The sequence below is a fragment of the Bos indicus genome, chromosome 28, assembly GCF_029378745.1.
Source record: "Bos indicus isolate NIAB-ARS_2022 breed Sahiwal x Tharparkar chromosome 28, NIAB-ARS_B.indTharparkar_mat_pri_1.0, whole genome shotgun sequence".
In the NCBI taxonomy this organism is placed as follows: Eukaryota; Metazoa; Chordata; class Mammalia; order Artiodactyla; family Bovidae; genus Bos; species Bos indicus.
The window spans coordinates 23634827-23652516 of NC_091787.1; the positions used below are offsets into that span (position 1 = coordinate 23634827).

Sequence of the window (17690 nt, forward strand, 5' to 3'; positions counted from 1 at the left end):
AAATATTTATAATTACAAAAAACTCTACTCAGAAATAACACTTAACAAGCAAAAATTTCCTATATTTTGCAATTCTAGAGAAAAAAAAACAGGCTTTTTCTATTCCCTTTCAAAAATGGGCTGTCATTTTTGTTCTGTAGATACTTACTGTACTTAAAATAATCTTTGCTATCCTACAGAAAAGATGTTTAAATGGCTTATAACTAATTAGAATATGAACAATATACATTAACATTCATATATACGCATGTGTTTGTACAAATACACATAGATATTATTTTGCAGTGAATACAGGATTATTAAAATGACCATTTTTATGTAATCACAAACTGGAAACTTTAAAAAGCTATTCCTTCCCCTTAAAGTCGCAAGAGTCCCATTTTAAGTAAATGGGAAAAAATACTGAATAATGAGTTACTTTTATTCATCTAACATAATAAAATTTGTGTGTGTGAAAGGTACATATAAGTGATGCTGAGAGAGACAGTGGAAAATTACTGCTTAGGCATATCATTGATGTAAAGAAGTAACTAGTTTAGTAGACTAGAAATTTTTCCTGAGGGGAATTTCCTAAATAATGGGTTAGCTACTAGCTCAACATTAGAATAGCATATAACGATTTCTTAGCTCAGACTCTAGATTATATTCCTTTGTGGAGAGTTAAGTTTTCATATCCCTGGATCTCTATAAGTTATGCCTTAAGAATAATTAACTCATCTGAAAAATACTTACCTAAAGCAATGAAGAAAATCACAAGTAATTAAAAATAGGAATTCATCAGGTTAAAATTCACTGAAAGAAACTGTTCTCTCAAAAAGATAGGACAAGAAGATTCTACAGACACTTTAAATAGAGCCCTGATCAAAAGGTCTGGGAAGCAGAGCCTTCTTAGATTTATATCACCTACTGCCCTTCTTAAAACATTTCTGACTAGCTAATCAGGCACTCAAGTTTGCTGTTCATTTTCATTTCATAAAAGAACATATTTGGGTCATCTTCAGGTAGGTTGACTAAGCGATTTATTTTCCAAAATGGGGCAAAAGCATAAACTGGGACTGCCCTGGTGAACACTCTGTCCATAGGGGAGAGCTTGGCTGTGTGCCTCTCCTGCTTCAGCATATTAATAGAAATCAGTTAAAAATGGAGAAAGGGACCAAGACAGAGAAGATGAATAGAGCACACCCAGGTCAGACCTGAAAGGGGAAAGAAAGCAAAGGGCACAAGGTCATGTGACTGCTGATTATGCGAGGAAGGGGAGGGGCTGTTGTATTTACTGACTGAGACAAGGATTTACATGGATTGTATCTGAGTCTCAGGCTATTTGTTTAGTGCCAGTGGCTAGCTTTTCCATCACTGTGCTGGGCTGGGCTGTGCTAAGTCACTTCAGTCGTGTTTGAATCTTTGTGACCCTATGCACTATAGCCCGCCAAGCTCCTCTGTCATTGGGATTCTCCAGGCAAGAATACTGACGTGGGTTGCCGTGTCCTTCTCCAGGGGATCTTCCTGACCCAGGGATCCAACCCACATCTCTTACGACGTTTCCTGCATTGGCAGGAGGATTCTTTGCCACGAAGGCCACCTGGAAAGCAGTCAGCCACTGTGTTTGTCTGAGTGTGTGTGTGTAAATAATCTCTCTCCATATGAGCATCCCTGGTGGCTCAGTGGTGAAGAATCAGCCTGGAATGCAGGAGATGCAGGTTCGATCCCTAAATTGGGAAGATCCCCTGGAGAAGGAAACAGCAACCCAATCCAATATTCTTGCCAGGGGAGCCTGGTGGACTACAGTCCAAGGGTTGCAAGAGTCGGACACAACCTACCAACTAAACAACAACAAATAGGTGTAGTATACACCTATATATATTTTATATAATAAAAAATATGAAATATTTTGCAGTGTCTAAATATGTCTCAATATTTAGACAATTTGTCTAAAACTAATGTGTCATCAAAATTTGCATTTGATATCATAAGTAATTGGCCACAAGATTATGTTCATTTATGTACAATAAATATATGTACAATATTTCCATGCTGTATATATGTGTATGTCAATATATGTGTGTATTCCTTATAAATATACATGTGAATGTAACTAATCCTTTTAGATTTTCAAAATCAATAAGTCAACCTGGGAAAATCTACTATGATTTTATATCCACAGGTTTAGTTGTTAAATTCTACTCACTAATACAATTGAGTATGTTATTTTCTTGATATTAAGATATCAGATCAGATCAGATCAGTTACTCAGTCATGTCCAACTCTTTGCGACCCCAACTCTTTGCGACAGCACGCCAGGCCTCCCTGTCCATCACCAACTCCCAGAGTTCACTCAGACTCACGTCCATCGAGTCAGTGATGCCATCCAGCCATCTCAACCTCTGTCATCCCCTTCTCCTCCTGCCCTCAATCCCTCCCAGCATCAGAGTCTTTTCCAATGAGTCAACTCTTCGCATGAGGTAGCCAAAGTACTGGAGTTTCAGCTTTAGCATCATTCGTTCCAAAGAAATCCCAGGGCTGATCTCCTTCAGAATGGACTGGTTGGATCTCCTTGCAGTCCAAGGGACTCTCAAGAGTCTTCTCCAACACCACAGTTCAAAAGCATCAATTCTTCAGCGCTCAGCCTTCTTCACAGTCCAACTCTCACATCCATACATGACCACAGGAAAAACCATAGCCTTGACTAGACAAACCTTTGTTGGCAAAGTAATGTCTCTGCTTTTGAATATGCTATCTAGGTTGGTCATAACTTTCCTTCCAAGGAGTAAGCGTCTAATTTCATGGCTGCAGTCACCATCTGCAGTGATTTTGGAACCCAGAAAAATAAAGTCTGACACTGTTTCCACTGTTTCCGCATCTATTTCCCATGAAGATATCACCAGCTTTAAGAATCACTTTCAGTTTCAGAGAAAATACATGTTAGACATCCACACTGATGATAAGTACCATCCCAATTTTAGAAAGATTAAAATGTGAAAAATATGACTGGACATTTAGAAAGTATAACTAAGGAGTCAGAAGTTTTAAAATAAAACATATACCCAAATAAGAGACTCTCTAAATATAATATGTGGGATTTTAAAATAAACAATGAGAGCTAATTACTTAACTGATATGATTCAAATTAAGACTTACGCTCCAGATACAAGCAGCCTCTAGATACTAAATCAAGCAGGACCTTGTCTGTGTACACACACACAGAATAAATGTATCATGGTTTGTTATTTTTCATAAATCAATACCATAGAAATTATGAATTATTCACAGTAGAGTTAATTCCAAGTAAGCCAGGAATGATATAGCATACATAAAGCATAAGTTTCCATGACAAATAAGAACAAGCATATAAAATCCTACAGATATACGACCCATAACACATTACAGAGCATTGATTTCCCAGAGGCTAACGTGAAACTCACACACACGATAACAGTTCTATTTTCCTTCTCTCCTGTAACTCAAATGTATTCATGGTGCACAATTACTTTTGCATAATAGTATATTTCAGTTATCTGGGCTATTTCATCTGTAACAATAGGAGTTCTTCCTTATTTTAAATGACCATCTTTGGAAGCATCCTATTATTTTCTAATTAATATTTCAATCACTGTGATCATTCTTTAAAGTGCATGGCATCTTTTATTCACACATCAGAGAACATGCTTCAGATTTTTAAAAAAATCTACAAATAAATAGGAATGATTTTCAGGAATATAATTTTTTATATAGGATTACATTTCTGTCTTCAAGGACTAAGCTCTACACATTTGAGACATTGAAATGTTCACAATAAAAAGAAATAATAATCTCATAGGAAGTCAGTATTTTTATTTAAGAGAAAACAAGCAAATGATAGATCAACTAATTTTTACTAAAGGAAAACTAAATAAAGGTAGAAGGATACAGTAGATGGAAAGAGAAGAGGCAAAAATGGTTCTTTGCATGGAGAAAAGGACTAAGAAAGTAAATAAAGAGGTAATGGATAAAACGTGGGCATTCTATTTTTCTTAGCTTTGGGCTCCAATCTTAGCTGAGGTTAGAAACAAATTTAGTCTGATACGCTCTAACAGAAATATATTTTATCCACCACTAAACAAGAATGGGGGAAACTTTTATCCAAGGTAATTCAACAATATGAATAAATAATTAGGATATTAAACAGAGATCAAGGCTGAAGATTCTTCAAAACCGCCTATTTTTAGAACAACTTTTTTTATCTTATTGAAAAAATGTGAATAATCTCTAGACTTTGACATCTGAATACATTTCAATCTGCCTTTTGTCTGTAACACATGTGTTTCCCTTATGCTCACAATGGTCACTTTTGTTTTTTCTTCATATTTTGAGAACTTGCTTCCTTTCGTTAAGCTGCAACCAGCAAGAGTCCCTTCCATATATATATATATAAAACTGATCCCTTCAAACTAGCCTCATGCTTTGTTGCTTTTAGACCTTAATAGGAGCCATAGATTCTTTCTGGGAGTTTTCCAAACTTTAGATTTTAGATATATGGATCAAGATACAGACGTTAAAGTATCAAAGAATCCTCACGGCAAAATAAATATTAAAAAGTTACTGATCAGAGATACATTGTCACAATATTTACCGACAGTGACTGAGCTGTGACACAGGTACAGGGGTACAAGATTATTTCCAAAATCATGGCAGTCAGGCACTATCACTGCTATTGTCCAAAAGAGCACGTACGGGAGTACAGAAAAAATGCTTTTTAAAAAAGGTATCATGAGGATAACCCTATTCTTTATTTCATAGCATGTTACAATGTTATAGCTTTTTGCAATAATATTAAGCTACAGTATCCAGATTATATGAACACTTTAAAATGTAAAAAAAAAAAAAAAGAAGAAGAAGAAAAAGTTATTGAGTAAAAAGAGCCAGAATGACTTGCCTAGACAATTCTCTTCCACAGTGACTCTCAAAGTGTGATGTGTGGATTAACAGCACCAGTCATATGTGAACTTGTAAGAAATGCAAATTTCAGGTCCAACCCCAGACCTACTGAATTAAAAAAAAAAAAAAGCAGGGAAGCAGAGATTGGAGCTGAAGAAGGGGGAGGTTCTTTTTATATATAATGGGCTTCCCAGGTGGCACAGTGGTAAAGAGACATAAAAGACATGAGTTCAATCCTTGCCTCAGGAAGACCCCCTGGAGAAGGAAATGGCAACCCACTCCAGTATTCTTGTCTGGAAAATTCCACTGGACAGAAGAGCCTGGCAGGCTATAGTCTATAGTGTCACAAAGGCTTGGAAATAACTAAGCGACTGAGAACTCAAACTTTGAAAACCACTTCAATGTTCAACTGTATTCTAATACCAAATAATATTTTTCCTAGTTTCAAAACTACAAATTTACCCCACTGAACGAAAAGCATTTTTTTTTCCCAAGAAAGCTTTTAGCATTTTCAGAATCACTTAGTTCCCTATTTATCTGAAGGTTCAAGTGAAGAAATAAGCAGCTCCTTTTCAGGCTTTAAAACTGTGGCATTGTGTTTGCTAGTATGAGATTGAGGGACATTAGTGGGACCGTGTGGGGGGTTAGTCAGATCAGCATTTCAGACTCCAAATCTCACCCCCAAAACTGTTTGTCTTTTTATAACTGACTTTTCTCATGTCATTTTTCTCCAGATACCTTTATCAATGAATGTGTCAACTTTTCTGGCATACGACCAGCCCACAATAAGTTACTGTGGGGTGCATCATGAACTTCTCTCTCATAAGTCTTTTGAAACGAATGCACAGGAAGATACGATGGAAACACACCTAGAGACTGAGCTGGACCTGAGCACAATCACAGCAGCTGCCCGAATCACTGACCATAAACAGCCGCTGGCTTAACTGAGCCAAGTGGTAACCAAGAGTTACCACCAAACTGTGTAACCTCAAGGACAAAATGAGGAAGATTTGTTCATTGTGGACTCTAAAAACAACACAATCCCCTGTTAAAATAAACAAAAATCCAAGATTGATTTATGAAATAAAGAAGACATGAATTGTTTCAAGTCTACACTTTGTAATTAGCTAAGTTGTGCAGTATTTTTTTGACTTAAAAAGAGTATGACCCTGAAAAAAAATCTTTTTCTTTTTTCTCAAAATTCATCCTACCTATCTGTAAAAACTGTACAGAGCTAATGTATTTTTCATATTGTAAAGTTTCAATTACAAAAACAATTGGTATGTACAGTACCATAATTTAATTACATTTTACTTTACAAACTTTACACATTTCAGTTTCTAAAATTTTAAATTAACAAATATTATTTCTTGTGTTATTCAGAGTTACTCAGTTTTGTAGGGACTGTTTTGTTACTGCTTTTGTGCCCAGAAACCTTGACTCTAAAATTCTGTGCTGTGCAAAACATGCACGATTTTTATCATGCTTACTGCGTAGAATTTTATCTACTTGTTCCAGAAATAATACATTAACCAAAAAGGGTTTAATTGTTAAGACTTGTAAGAAGTTCTTCAATTACATAGACAGGTTTTTCTTATAAATGAAAAAAAAAATCAAAGATTTTTTTAACACTTCTCAGATTAACTGTTGCCTTGAATTACAGCCTAGTTTCTAAGCAGTGAAATGTAATGATAAAGAGGGATATTTTTAACAATATATTTCCGAATGAATGACTCATTATTTCATTCTTTTGAGTAACCCATTGTTAAGGGTGTGGGGGGTGGGGAGCATGGACAAAACATCACTGGAAACAAAGGCCGTAACCACAGCAACAGATTTTGATACACTTAAAAGGTGCAGCTGCCAGGGACAAAGAAAAACTTGTTAACATCTCATTATTTCAGGCCAAGGTGGGAGGATAAAGCATAATAATTGAACAGCAGACATTTTTCTCTTAATTAACCTGAAGTGGTTTACCTAAAAATAACCATCAGTCTGGGCAAAATGTGCCTGGTTTTTAAATCAATTTCTCGTTTAGAATGGTGAGGCTACATTTTAGGATCATCTCAAAGGGATGAAAATTTTCACTTTGTGTGAAAATATATATGAAAATTTTCACTTTGTGTGCTACATCAATTTTCTCCTGGGGGAGAACTCTAAATATTTACAGCTCATTCAATATAAACGAGAGCCATTGTGAAGAACTTTATCACTGAAGTAGACTGTAAACATCCTTAAAATATTCTGTACTGTTTATATTGCTATTTTATAATGAGGTTCACTTCCAAATTATCTGAAAAATAACTTAGAGTAATTTGAAACCACCCTGGATCCTATATTGATTATCTGATTGTACTATAAAGCCAATTCAATCAAATTATGAAAACTTGACTTTTCAGAGGCTGAAATAATCAACTTGTTTCTGTCCTTTGCTTGACACAGGTTACTGTTTTGAAAATATTGTCATTTTATCTATGGTATTCATACATTCTTTTGTGTTTTGTGAAACATATAAGTTTCAATTGCTGGTGTTGCCATTTTTAATTTATGACATCAAAAATAGGTTGGGAATATATCTAATAGGGATAAGACAGTCAAAAATAATGAAGAAAATAATTTGTGAAAATTGATGTCAAACATTTAATTTTTTATTTCTTCCAAAGAAATTCAAATTTGTAGTTTTATGCAGGTTTATCATTGCAAATTTAAGAGCTTCAAGAAGAATGAATTTAAATAATGAAGAGCAAATTTTTGTTAAAAGTATAGTCAGAAGGAAAAAAAAATGTTGGAAGAGCAAACTTACTAATTTAAATGAAACTAAATGTCACAGTACTTGTATCAACTACTTTGCATTCCAGATTTTGTAATATATTTTGCATAAATTATTTGCTATTCAAAAATTTTTGTAATTTTCAGTTTAATTTTAATCTCTATTTTTTTCCAATTCCTAATTTTCTTGTAATTTATTACTGTCAGAATATTCTTAATCCTCTATACTGGGATTTTGCTTTGCAGTTAGCAAATCTATAGAGGATTAATTATGAATCTATTATGTGTGGATCTGAAATCAGATACAAAATTTTATTTATTATGTAAAACAAAATGTCATTTGCAATTTTTTCTTATTAGAAGTTGTCCTTGCAAAGATTCAAATATCTTTTAATTTGTGTAAATGAGCACTTTATATATCTTTCCAGACATTTTCAAATTGACAAACCATTTTTAGAAAGTTTAAGGTTCCAGGGAGCCTCACAAATATATGCCCTTTATTTCCTGAACGAGACCACTTTCTTTTTTAGGCATTTTAAGTTCCTCTAAAGTGAACCACTAGAAACAGAAGCATACACCTTGGAACCATAGCTCTGCGTATCTGAGGACTTACTATAAGCTACATACAGTAAGAGCCAAGTAAATTTCGAATTTTTGTTTTCCTCATATTTGAAATTAAACCCAATGGACCTTTAACAGGAAAAAAAAAAGTTCTGGGTTACTTGTTTGCTTAATTTTTATTTTACCATACCCAGGGGTGTGGGCGCTGGGGGAAAATGAAAACCTGCTAACGGAGATTGTGTCTGGAATATTTACATTTGCAATTTATACATTTGTGTCTGAAATCTTGTTTCTAACTTATCTTTTTCAGGATTCAATAATCTCCTATTTCTTCTTTCTAACCACTCCATGTCTCCCTACTTACTATTCATTTATTTAAACAACTGAAATACTTCTGTATTTGGAGTTGAAAAATGCAGTTTAGCCCCGTGTGGTTACAGTAACAGCAATGGCTGCAAACAAATTTATGCAGTGTTTTGAGGTTTACAAACCACATTTCACATTTTGTCTTTATAACCAGTGAAGACACATTAATCTCAAAGAAGTTGAAACTTGCCTAAGAACATAGGGCTAATAATTTATGGAATTGACCTACTCTCAAAATTCAGACCCTATCCTATTAGTCTTTCCACTAATCTAAAAGCCTTCCCTCTCTAATTAGGGCCAGAGAATTTCCAGATAGTAAACAGCATTTTAAAAAATGTTTGATACGTTGTTTAGTCATCCCTAATTTAAATCAGTTCCTCTATCTGTATAACATATGAGCTAAATGGAATCTCTGTGTGCTATGCTGGGCTCTCACATTAAAACTCTATTCAGAAAGTATAACAAGTCATCGGTTTCTTAACAAATCATATTGTTTGTAAATGTGTAGAATTGCTGCTTCCAGGAATTAGATGTATACCGGCCCCAAGGTACAGAATACAATTGAGAAGCACAAGATAAAAGACAAAGATCAAAATTGAGATTATGTGTAGAGTTATAAGGGGCTTCCCTGGTGGCTCAGAGGTTAAAGCGTCCGCCTCCAATGCGGGAGACCCAGGTTCGATCCCTGGGTCAGGAAGATCCCCTGGAGAAGGAAATGGTAACCCCCTCCAGTATTCTTGCCTGGAGAATCCCATGGATGGAGAGACAGATTCAGTGTGTAAAGTTGAATATACGTTTAGCACATGTTCAATTAAACTCAATTCAGAGCTAATTGGGAAAACCTTTATAATTTTCTTTTTTCCTTTTTTGTTTCAGCAAAAAATAATTATTGAACCATGAATTCTTATACCTAGAGAGAATAAAGAATAATTTTCTCTATTCTCCTGCCAACAAAAATGAAAAGCAATTCACCCAAACTGATGTACAAATGATAAAACATACACTAATAAGTAAATAATATTCTTGATCAATACATTTTTATCATCTCTATCCCTATTTCCAAAACCATAAAATCAGACATATTTTAATATGAAATTATATTTTTAGAAGAAAAGAAAACATGCCCAAATTTAACATTTAAGAGAAACAGCATAATCCTGACTTGAAATCAGATCAGCATGACTCCACAACCTGCTTAGAAATAGCAAAATTTTTTTTGCAAAAATATTTTTTAAAATAAAATAACTGTGTATGACATTTAAAATATGTATTTGTTTTTCTCTATTCCTTACTGGAAGACAGATATCATCTCTCATACTAAACATTAAAAATAAGTAAAAAAACAGAAAGCATGAAAGCAGGTACCTGATGTGAATGATTTGTAAGCTGGAAAAAAGAAAATCTGATGTAGAGTTTCTAATTGCGAATTAGCAGCAGCAGCAGCAGCACATGAAGGGAAAAGTAACAGGACCAGCAGATATTCAACCTCAGGAAAGAAGATGAGAAATCTCTAAAGTAGATACGATAACATCTTACATTGGTATGCTGCTGCTGCTGCTAAGTCGCTTCAGTCCTGTCCGACTCTGTGCGACCCAATAGATGGCAGCCCACCAGGTTCTCCCATTCCTGGGATTCTCCAGGCAAGAACACCGGAGTGGGTTGCCATTTCCTTCCCCAATGCATGAAAGTGAGACGTGAAAGTGAAGTCGCTCAGTCCTTTCCGACTCCCAGCAACCCCATGGACTGCAGCCTACCAGGCTCCTCTGTCCATGGGATTTTCCAGGCAAGAGTACTGGAGTGGGGTGCCATCGCCTTATCAGTACATTGGTACAGCTCTTAACAATTTATCTCTGGGTAAAAATATAATAATCTCATAATACATAAAAAGTCCCAAGGTCCAGATGCGTGGATTATAGAATAAGAAATCGAGAACAGTTGGTCTTGCAGTAAGTAAGAGCCTCCAACAACTTTTTTACCTTCAACTCACCACAGCTGTCCTTAAGTAGAGAGGTACCAAGGGCAGGGGATTCAGGCTTTCAAAACTCTTCATTTTACTGTGCTAAATTGCCTCAGTTGTTTCTGACTCCTTGTGACCCCATGGACCATAGCCTGCCAGACTCCTCTGTCCATGGGATTCTCCTGGCACAGATACAGGAGCAGGTTGCCATTTCCTCCTCCAGGGGATCTTCCCAACTCAGGGATGGAACCTGAGTCTCTTATGTCTCCTGCACTGGCAGGCAGATCTTTACCACTAGTGACATCTGGGAAGCCCTTCATTTTACTATTAACTCTAATAGAGAAGAAACATTTGAAAAATTTAAAAATATATATATTGAATGGTGATGGGTTATTTGTAAAGATCTCTCATGACTTACATTATGATTTTATTATGAGATAGGAGGCTGCTTCTATGTAACATTTTTAAGTTAGGGTAAAATCAATGTTTGAAAAAGTCCACAGTTGATTATTTACCTTTCTAATAAGGATGGTGAGCTTAAAGCAACAGAGTGTCTCAGTCATCTAGGACTTAGAGAACTCTTGAATTTCTTCCTCCTCTCTCCCAAATATTTATACACTTTGCTTTATGATATCTGTCTTCCCAACAAACTAAGTGAAATTTTATCTTGTATAAATCAAATAATAATTCAAATATATCAAATGACTATGTGAAAAACTATCCTTGGAGTAAATTGTTCTTGCTTTCTAATATGAAACACCACTCAGTAACTCAATTCTTGTAAACTGATTCCATATATCTTGTGTGAATTATGCAGCACACTTGTACTGCATGGCCTTAAAAGTTCTACGATGCAGTCTTTGCCCCAGACTGAATAAAATAAAGGACTATCTCTAGTTTTGAGCAGGTCTATAGACACTGAAGAGTGATTGTTTTCAGTCATTTTCAATTGCTGAGTTTATTTGTCTGGACTAAAATGAAAAACAATTTTTTTTGGTGGCTTACTGGTAAAGAAATTGCCTACTAATGCAGGAAATGCAGGTTCGATCCTTGGGTCAGGAAGATCCCCTGGAGAAAGAAATGGCAACCCACTCCAGTATTCTTGTCTGGGAAAATCCCATGTACAGAAGAGTCTGGCGGGCTGCAGTCCATGGGGTCACAAATGATTGGACACAACTGACCGATTAAAACAGCAATATGAAAAACAGTATTAAAATAATATGAATGGATAAAGGTGACAGCTATAATTTTTTTTCTATTTGTTAATTTAAACTTGTTTTCTATTCATTAGTTTAAACATAGCCTCAAAATTACTATTAATAGAACAAAATGAGCCCAAATCCCCTGGATCCATACTAGATTTACTGAATCAGAATCTCTGGAATTAATCTCTGAGTCATGCTAAATTTTGCAAAATATTATTCAGATGAACTTACTTTTACTAAACCATTCAGTTACTTTTTATTCTAGTCTAAAATGATCCTCGTAGCTTCCTATTCCAATGTGAATCTAGTTTGCTAAGGCTGCTGAACATTTTTCTTGATTAGAAGAATGTACAGCAAAGGACAACTATACCCAAAATGGTCAGATTGTTTCCTGACAAACTGTATTATTTATAGATTTTTGTTCCCCACTAGCTCTTTCAACAGAAATATCTGAAAACCATCCTAAAGTAGTTGGGTTATTCACTTAAATGATTTACTTTCATGGATAATAATCTAACAGTTGAAAAACTTGAGTTGAGGAGAGAGGAAAGACTTAATTTATGATGTAATAGGCGTTGTGCTGTCCTCATATCATTCTCAAACTATCTTAGGAAATAGATACAACCACTATTTTTTAAAAAAAAGAAAACTAAGAATCATTGTAGTTGAATAATTTGCCAAGGCTTATACAGTAGAGTTGGAGATTCAAATCCAGTTCTCCTGACTCTAAGGACATGCTCCTACTACCCAATAGCACATTTTCAAATGTTAAAAAAGACTATAATCAATATAATTGTGTTCGTATATTTTAATAAGGGGTGTGAAAACCAGAGGAAAAGAACATGCTTTTCTATTCCTAAACAGAAAAATTGATTAAGCTGTTTCACACTGTGTAGAGATTACCTTCAGTACCCCAAGTCTACAACTTAATGGAAAGACCCATTATTTTCTTGAAGTTTTATACACTGTTTCCTAAAAAGGATAAACATTTGCAAGAAGTTCCTCAAAAAACATGTACTCCTAAATACTAATATTGTATTTTCATTTCCAATCTTCCTAGCTATATTATAAACTTGTAACAAAAATATGATCAGTAGACATTCACAATACAAACTTCAATTAGTCAAAGATGGAGGGAATGTTGGCAAACGAAGCAAAACTTGTATAGATGAACAGTCAGTAAAGTACCCAGTGCAAATGACAATGTCAAAAATAGACCGATCATCTACAGTCACAAAGGTTAACTGGCAATTGGACGCGTGGGTTGCAGAATATTCCCTATGGTAAGTTTATGCAGGGATATTTTTTGTAGAAGCATCATTACTTACACAAATGTTTTCATCATTACATACAGGTGGCCAAATAAAACTTTTATTTTTAAACTCACATCTTCAAATAAAACTTCCTGAGCCTCAGCTATTAGCAAACAATTATTAAGTAGCCTCTTGATTCCATTAATGTCTCTAGGAGCTTTTTATTAAACCACTGGACTAACAATCTCTTCTGTTTCTCCCTGAACTTGTACAAGACCAACATTATATAACTGGGAAGATGCATTATCATTTTATTTATTTTCTGATACTACCTGAACACGTAGCAGCCATGTAAAAAAATTTTTTTTCTTTTATACTTCATGTGGGAATCAAGAGCCAGTAGAATACTCTTATAAGTCACAATTCTACTAAAAATTGCCGCTACTACAACTGTGATAAGACTATGCTTAAATTTAAAACAACTAATAAATACAGCTAAGAAAGAAGCTTAAGCATCCTGAATCTAATATCATTATATCTGTTCATCCTGGCATACAGAAATTACATCTGAAACATCTAAAGTAATTCTGATTTGAGAAAATAAAGATGTTCCTTGTTTGTGAGTTGAAGATATGATAAAGTACAATGAAGAGGACAAAAACATTACACATATTGAGAGGTAAGTAAAAGAAATGTGATTCATTCTCATTAGATAACCTTCCAGTTCTAAAAATTAAGACTAGTAATTAAAATTTACAATAACATTTATGCCATCAAATGTCAATATGTAAAAACCAATATGGATATTAGGGACATAAAAGCAAACATATTTGTGATAGCAATATGTATCAAATAGAATTAGTTCGACCAGAAGAGAGAATACTAAGGATAAAAAATACTTTGAAACTATCACCATTACTTCTTCAGAGAAAACTGAAAAATCAGAATAAAAGATTCAAACTAAATACCAAATGCTCTTTTCAAGATCAATTTTGAAATAGCCCAAATAAAAGCCTCAAACTGTTGCTTTCAACTGTAAGTAACTACATTAATTCATATATACCTAGTCAAGTCAAATTCTGATGTTGAGAAATGAATTGTTTTAAATGTCCTTCATCTGTTCTTACTGTTTTACATTAACGATATAGTTGCTTTCAGTTACAGATCCATAAATGCAATGCCCCAAACACTCTGATGAAAATGTAAAAGTCTGGATCAACCCTATCATTTTACTGGCTTCCGTGGTGGCTCAGACAGTAAAGTGTCTGCCTACAATGCAGGAGACCTGGGTTTGATCCCTGGGTCGGGAAGATCCTCTGGAGAAGGAAACGGCAACCCACTCCAGTACTCTTGCCTGGAAAATCCCATGGACAGAGGCGCCTGGTAGGCTACAGTCTATGGGGTCACAAAGAGTCAGACACGACTGAGCAACTTCACTTCACTTCATAAAGCAATTATTAGAATAGCATGTCCACCAAAGTAGAGCTGGAAATATGTTTCAAAGTCCTCTCTAGCTTTTCCTGATGAAGACACTTGTAATATACATTATCTATAGGTCTTATTTTACATTCATTTATAAAAGAAGGAAATTATTGCCCTGAGACAAGACCCTAGAGACCAATTTTAGCTCTAGTCTGACTATACTTATGTAAAAGAGATCGTGGGAAAGAAACTGAATATCTCTGAACTCTAGCCATCTGGAGAAAAAGTTGAGATCTTTGTAAAGTCAACAATTTTTCACATTTGGATTTCATTAAATCTTAAGTTTAGTATACTGAACATTCTTCACAAGTCTTCACCAGTTTCTCTTTAACAAACTTCAAACTTGAGTTTCTTGGACCAATGTTGGATTTTAGTCATGGCTATTTCACAATGAACCCTTGTCATACTTTATCATTTTGTGGAAGAATAACATAAGGTCGAGGTTCAGTTCAGTTCAGTTCAGTCGCTCATTCGTGTCTGATTCTTTGCAACCCCATGAATCGCAGCACGCCAGGCCTTCCTGTCCCTCACCAACTCCCGGAGTTTGCCCAGACTCATGTCCATCGAGTCAGTGATGCCATCCAGCCATCTCATCCTCTGGCGTCCCCTTCTCCTCCTGCCCCCAATCCCTCCCAGCATCAGAGTCTTTTCCAATGAGTCAACTCTTCGCATGAGGTGGCCAAAGTACTGGAGTTTCAGCTTTAGCATCAGTCCTTGCAAAGAAATCCCAGGGCTGATCTCCTTCAGAATGGACTGGTTGGATCTCCTTGCAGTCCAAGGGACTCTCAAGAGTCTTCTCCAACACCACAGTTCAAAAGCATCAATTCTTCAGCACTCAGCCTTCTTCACAGTCCAACTCTCACATCCATACATGACCACAGGAAAAACCATAGCCTTGACTAGACGAACCTTTGTTGGCAAAGTAATGTGTCTGCTTTTGAATATGCTATCTAGGTTGGTCATAACTTTCCTTCCAAGGAGTAAGCGTCTTTTAATTTCATGGCTGCAGTCGCCATCTGCAGTGATTTTGGAGCCCCCCAAAATAAAAATAAAATCTGACACTGTTTCCACTGTTTCCCCATCTATTTCCCATGAAGGGATGGGACCGGATGCCATAATCTTAGTTTTCTGAATGTTGAGCTTTAAGCCAACTTTTTCACTCTCCACTTTCACCTTCATCAAGAGGCTTTTTAGTTCCTCTTCACTTTCTGCCATAAGGGTGGTGTCATCTGCATATCTGAAGTTTTTGATATTTCTCCCGGCAATCTTGATTCCAGTTTGTGTTTCTTGCAGTCCAGCGTTTCTCATGACGTACTCTGCATATAAGTTAAATAAGCAGGGTGACAATATACAGCCTTGACGTACTCCTTTTCCTATTTGGAACCAGTCTGTTGTTTCATGTCCAGTTCTAACTGTTGCTTCCTGACCTGCATACAAATTTCTCAAGAGGCAGATCAGGTGGTCTGGTATTCCCATCTCTTTCAGAATTTTCCACAGTTTATTGTGATCCACACCATCAAAGGCTTTGGCATAGTCAATAAAGCAGAAATAGATGTTTTAATGGAACTCTCTTGCTTTTTCAATGATCCAGCAGATGTTGGCTATTTGATCTCTGGTTCCTCTGCCTTTTCTAAAACCAGCTTGAACATCAGGAAGTTCATGGTTCACATATTGCTGAAGCCTGGCTTGGAGAATTTTGAGCTTTACTTTACTAGCATGTGAGATGAGTGCAATTGTGCAGTAGTTTGAGCATTCTTTGGCATTGCCTTTCTTTGGGATTGGAATGAAAACTGACCTTTTCCAGTCCTGTGGCCAGTAAGACATGGTCTTACTGTCATATACTTTCACTTACTGAGGACAGACAATTGACCATGCTCTATAACTTCCACCAGAAAGAAATTCTATATAATTTCCAGAAACAATAATTTAATACTAAGCACTTTAAGACAAAATGATAATAATTAACAATGAGAGCTTCTCAGGTGGCTCAGTGGTAAAGAATCCACCTGCAATGCAGGAGAGGCAGGTTTGATCCTTGGGTCGGGAATATCCCCTGGAGATGGAAATGGCAACCCACACAAGTGTTCTTGCCTGGGAAATCCGATGGACAGTTGAGCCTGGCAGGCTACCATGCCTGGGGTCACATAGAGTTGGACATGACCTAGCAACTAAAAAACAACAACACTTAATGAATGTTTGCTTTTCTAAACATTATACTTGAATTAAGTCATCTAATACTCATTAATATGGTTAATTGTTGTTTAGTTGCTAAGCCATGCCTGTTTTGCAACCTCATGGATTATAGCCCACCACGTTCCTCTGTCCATAGGATTTCCCAGGCAAGAATACTAGAGTGGGTTGCCATTTTCTTCTCCAACTATGATTAAACAATAATCGTAGAGGTAAATACTATTACTAGCCCTTAAAAAGATAAGGAAAATGATGCTCAAAGTGATTATGTAACATACGTCTATTAAACTGCGGAACAAGAATTCAAATTCAAATGATAGATATATTGACAAACTGATCCCTACTAACTGCCCATTTAAAGTTGGCTTCATAAGCAAAACTCTTAACGTCTATTCACTTAAGGCTATGACTGAAGTCACCAATATAATGTATGTGTTTATTATCCATTTATCCATATTATCCAGGTACCTAATATATGCCTACCAGAAAGCAGGAATCTTTGAGAGAGATAAAAGGTATATGATACAGTCCCTATTCTCAAGGAGTTTATAGACTGAGCCATAAAAGACATTCACAAAAGGGAAAAAAAAAATCCAAGCTAATTCAAGTATCTGCCATTGCACACAATGATGAGCAGATGAAATCAAAGTTAAGAGTTGTTGAGGATAATTCTGGGCAAAAGTGAGAACTAAAAACTAGAAGACGAACAGTATTCAGTTGGGTAAAATTAAAAAAAAAGAGGAAAGTGAAGAAAGAACATTATGTTTTTATTCATGTAGGTTTGTTATCCTGAAAGTAATGTTAGAGTTGTGCTTCTCTGGCATAGAAACAGAAAGCTCAGGTTCTTCCTGATTGCCTTTCAGTTCAGACCCAAATTTTGCTCTGGCCACAGCAAACTTAGGGCCTTTCTACATGGACATAAATATTTTTCAGCTTTTCCTCAACTCTATTTCTCTTTATACTGCAATTTATCCATTGTGTTTTATAATTCATTGG

At 35.7% G+C, this 17690-nt stretch overlaps 2 protein-coding genes and 1 non-coding gene across 9 annotated transcripts in view; 2 read left to right on the forward strand and 1 right to left on the reverse strand.

The window, feature by feature from the left end:
- Positions 1-6034, forward strand: part of LRRTM3 (leucine rich repeat transmembrane neuronal 3) — a 210084-nt gene extending 204050 nt beyond the window's left edge. Inside the window, exon 3 of the mRNA XM_019953898.2 lies at positions 5646-6034. Within this exon, the coding sequence (XP_019809457.2) occupies positions 5646-5855 (210 nt within the window). The 3' untranslated portion in view covers positions 5856-6034. The remainder of the gene's footprint in view (positions 1-5645) is intronic.
- The window catches only part of CTNNA3 (catenin alpha 3), a 1976430-nt gene that overhangs the window by 1298369 nt on the left and 660371 nt on the right, over positions 1-17690 (reverse strand). The window lies entirely within an intron of this gene.
- Positions 9233-9305, forward strand: TRNAW-CCA (transfer RNA tryptophan (anticodon CCA)). Its single transcript has one exon. It is a non-coding gene; the product is annotated as a tRNA-Trp (tRNA).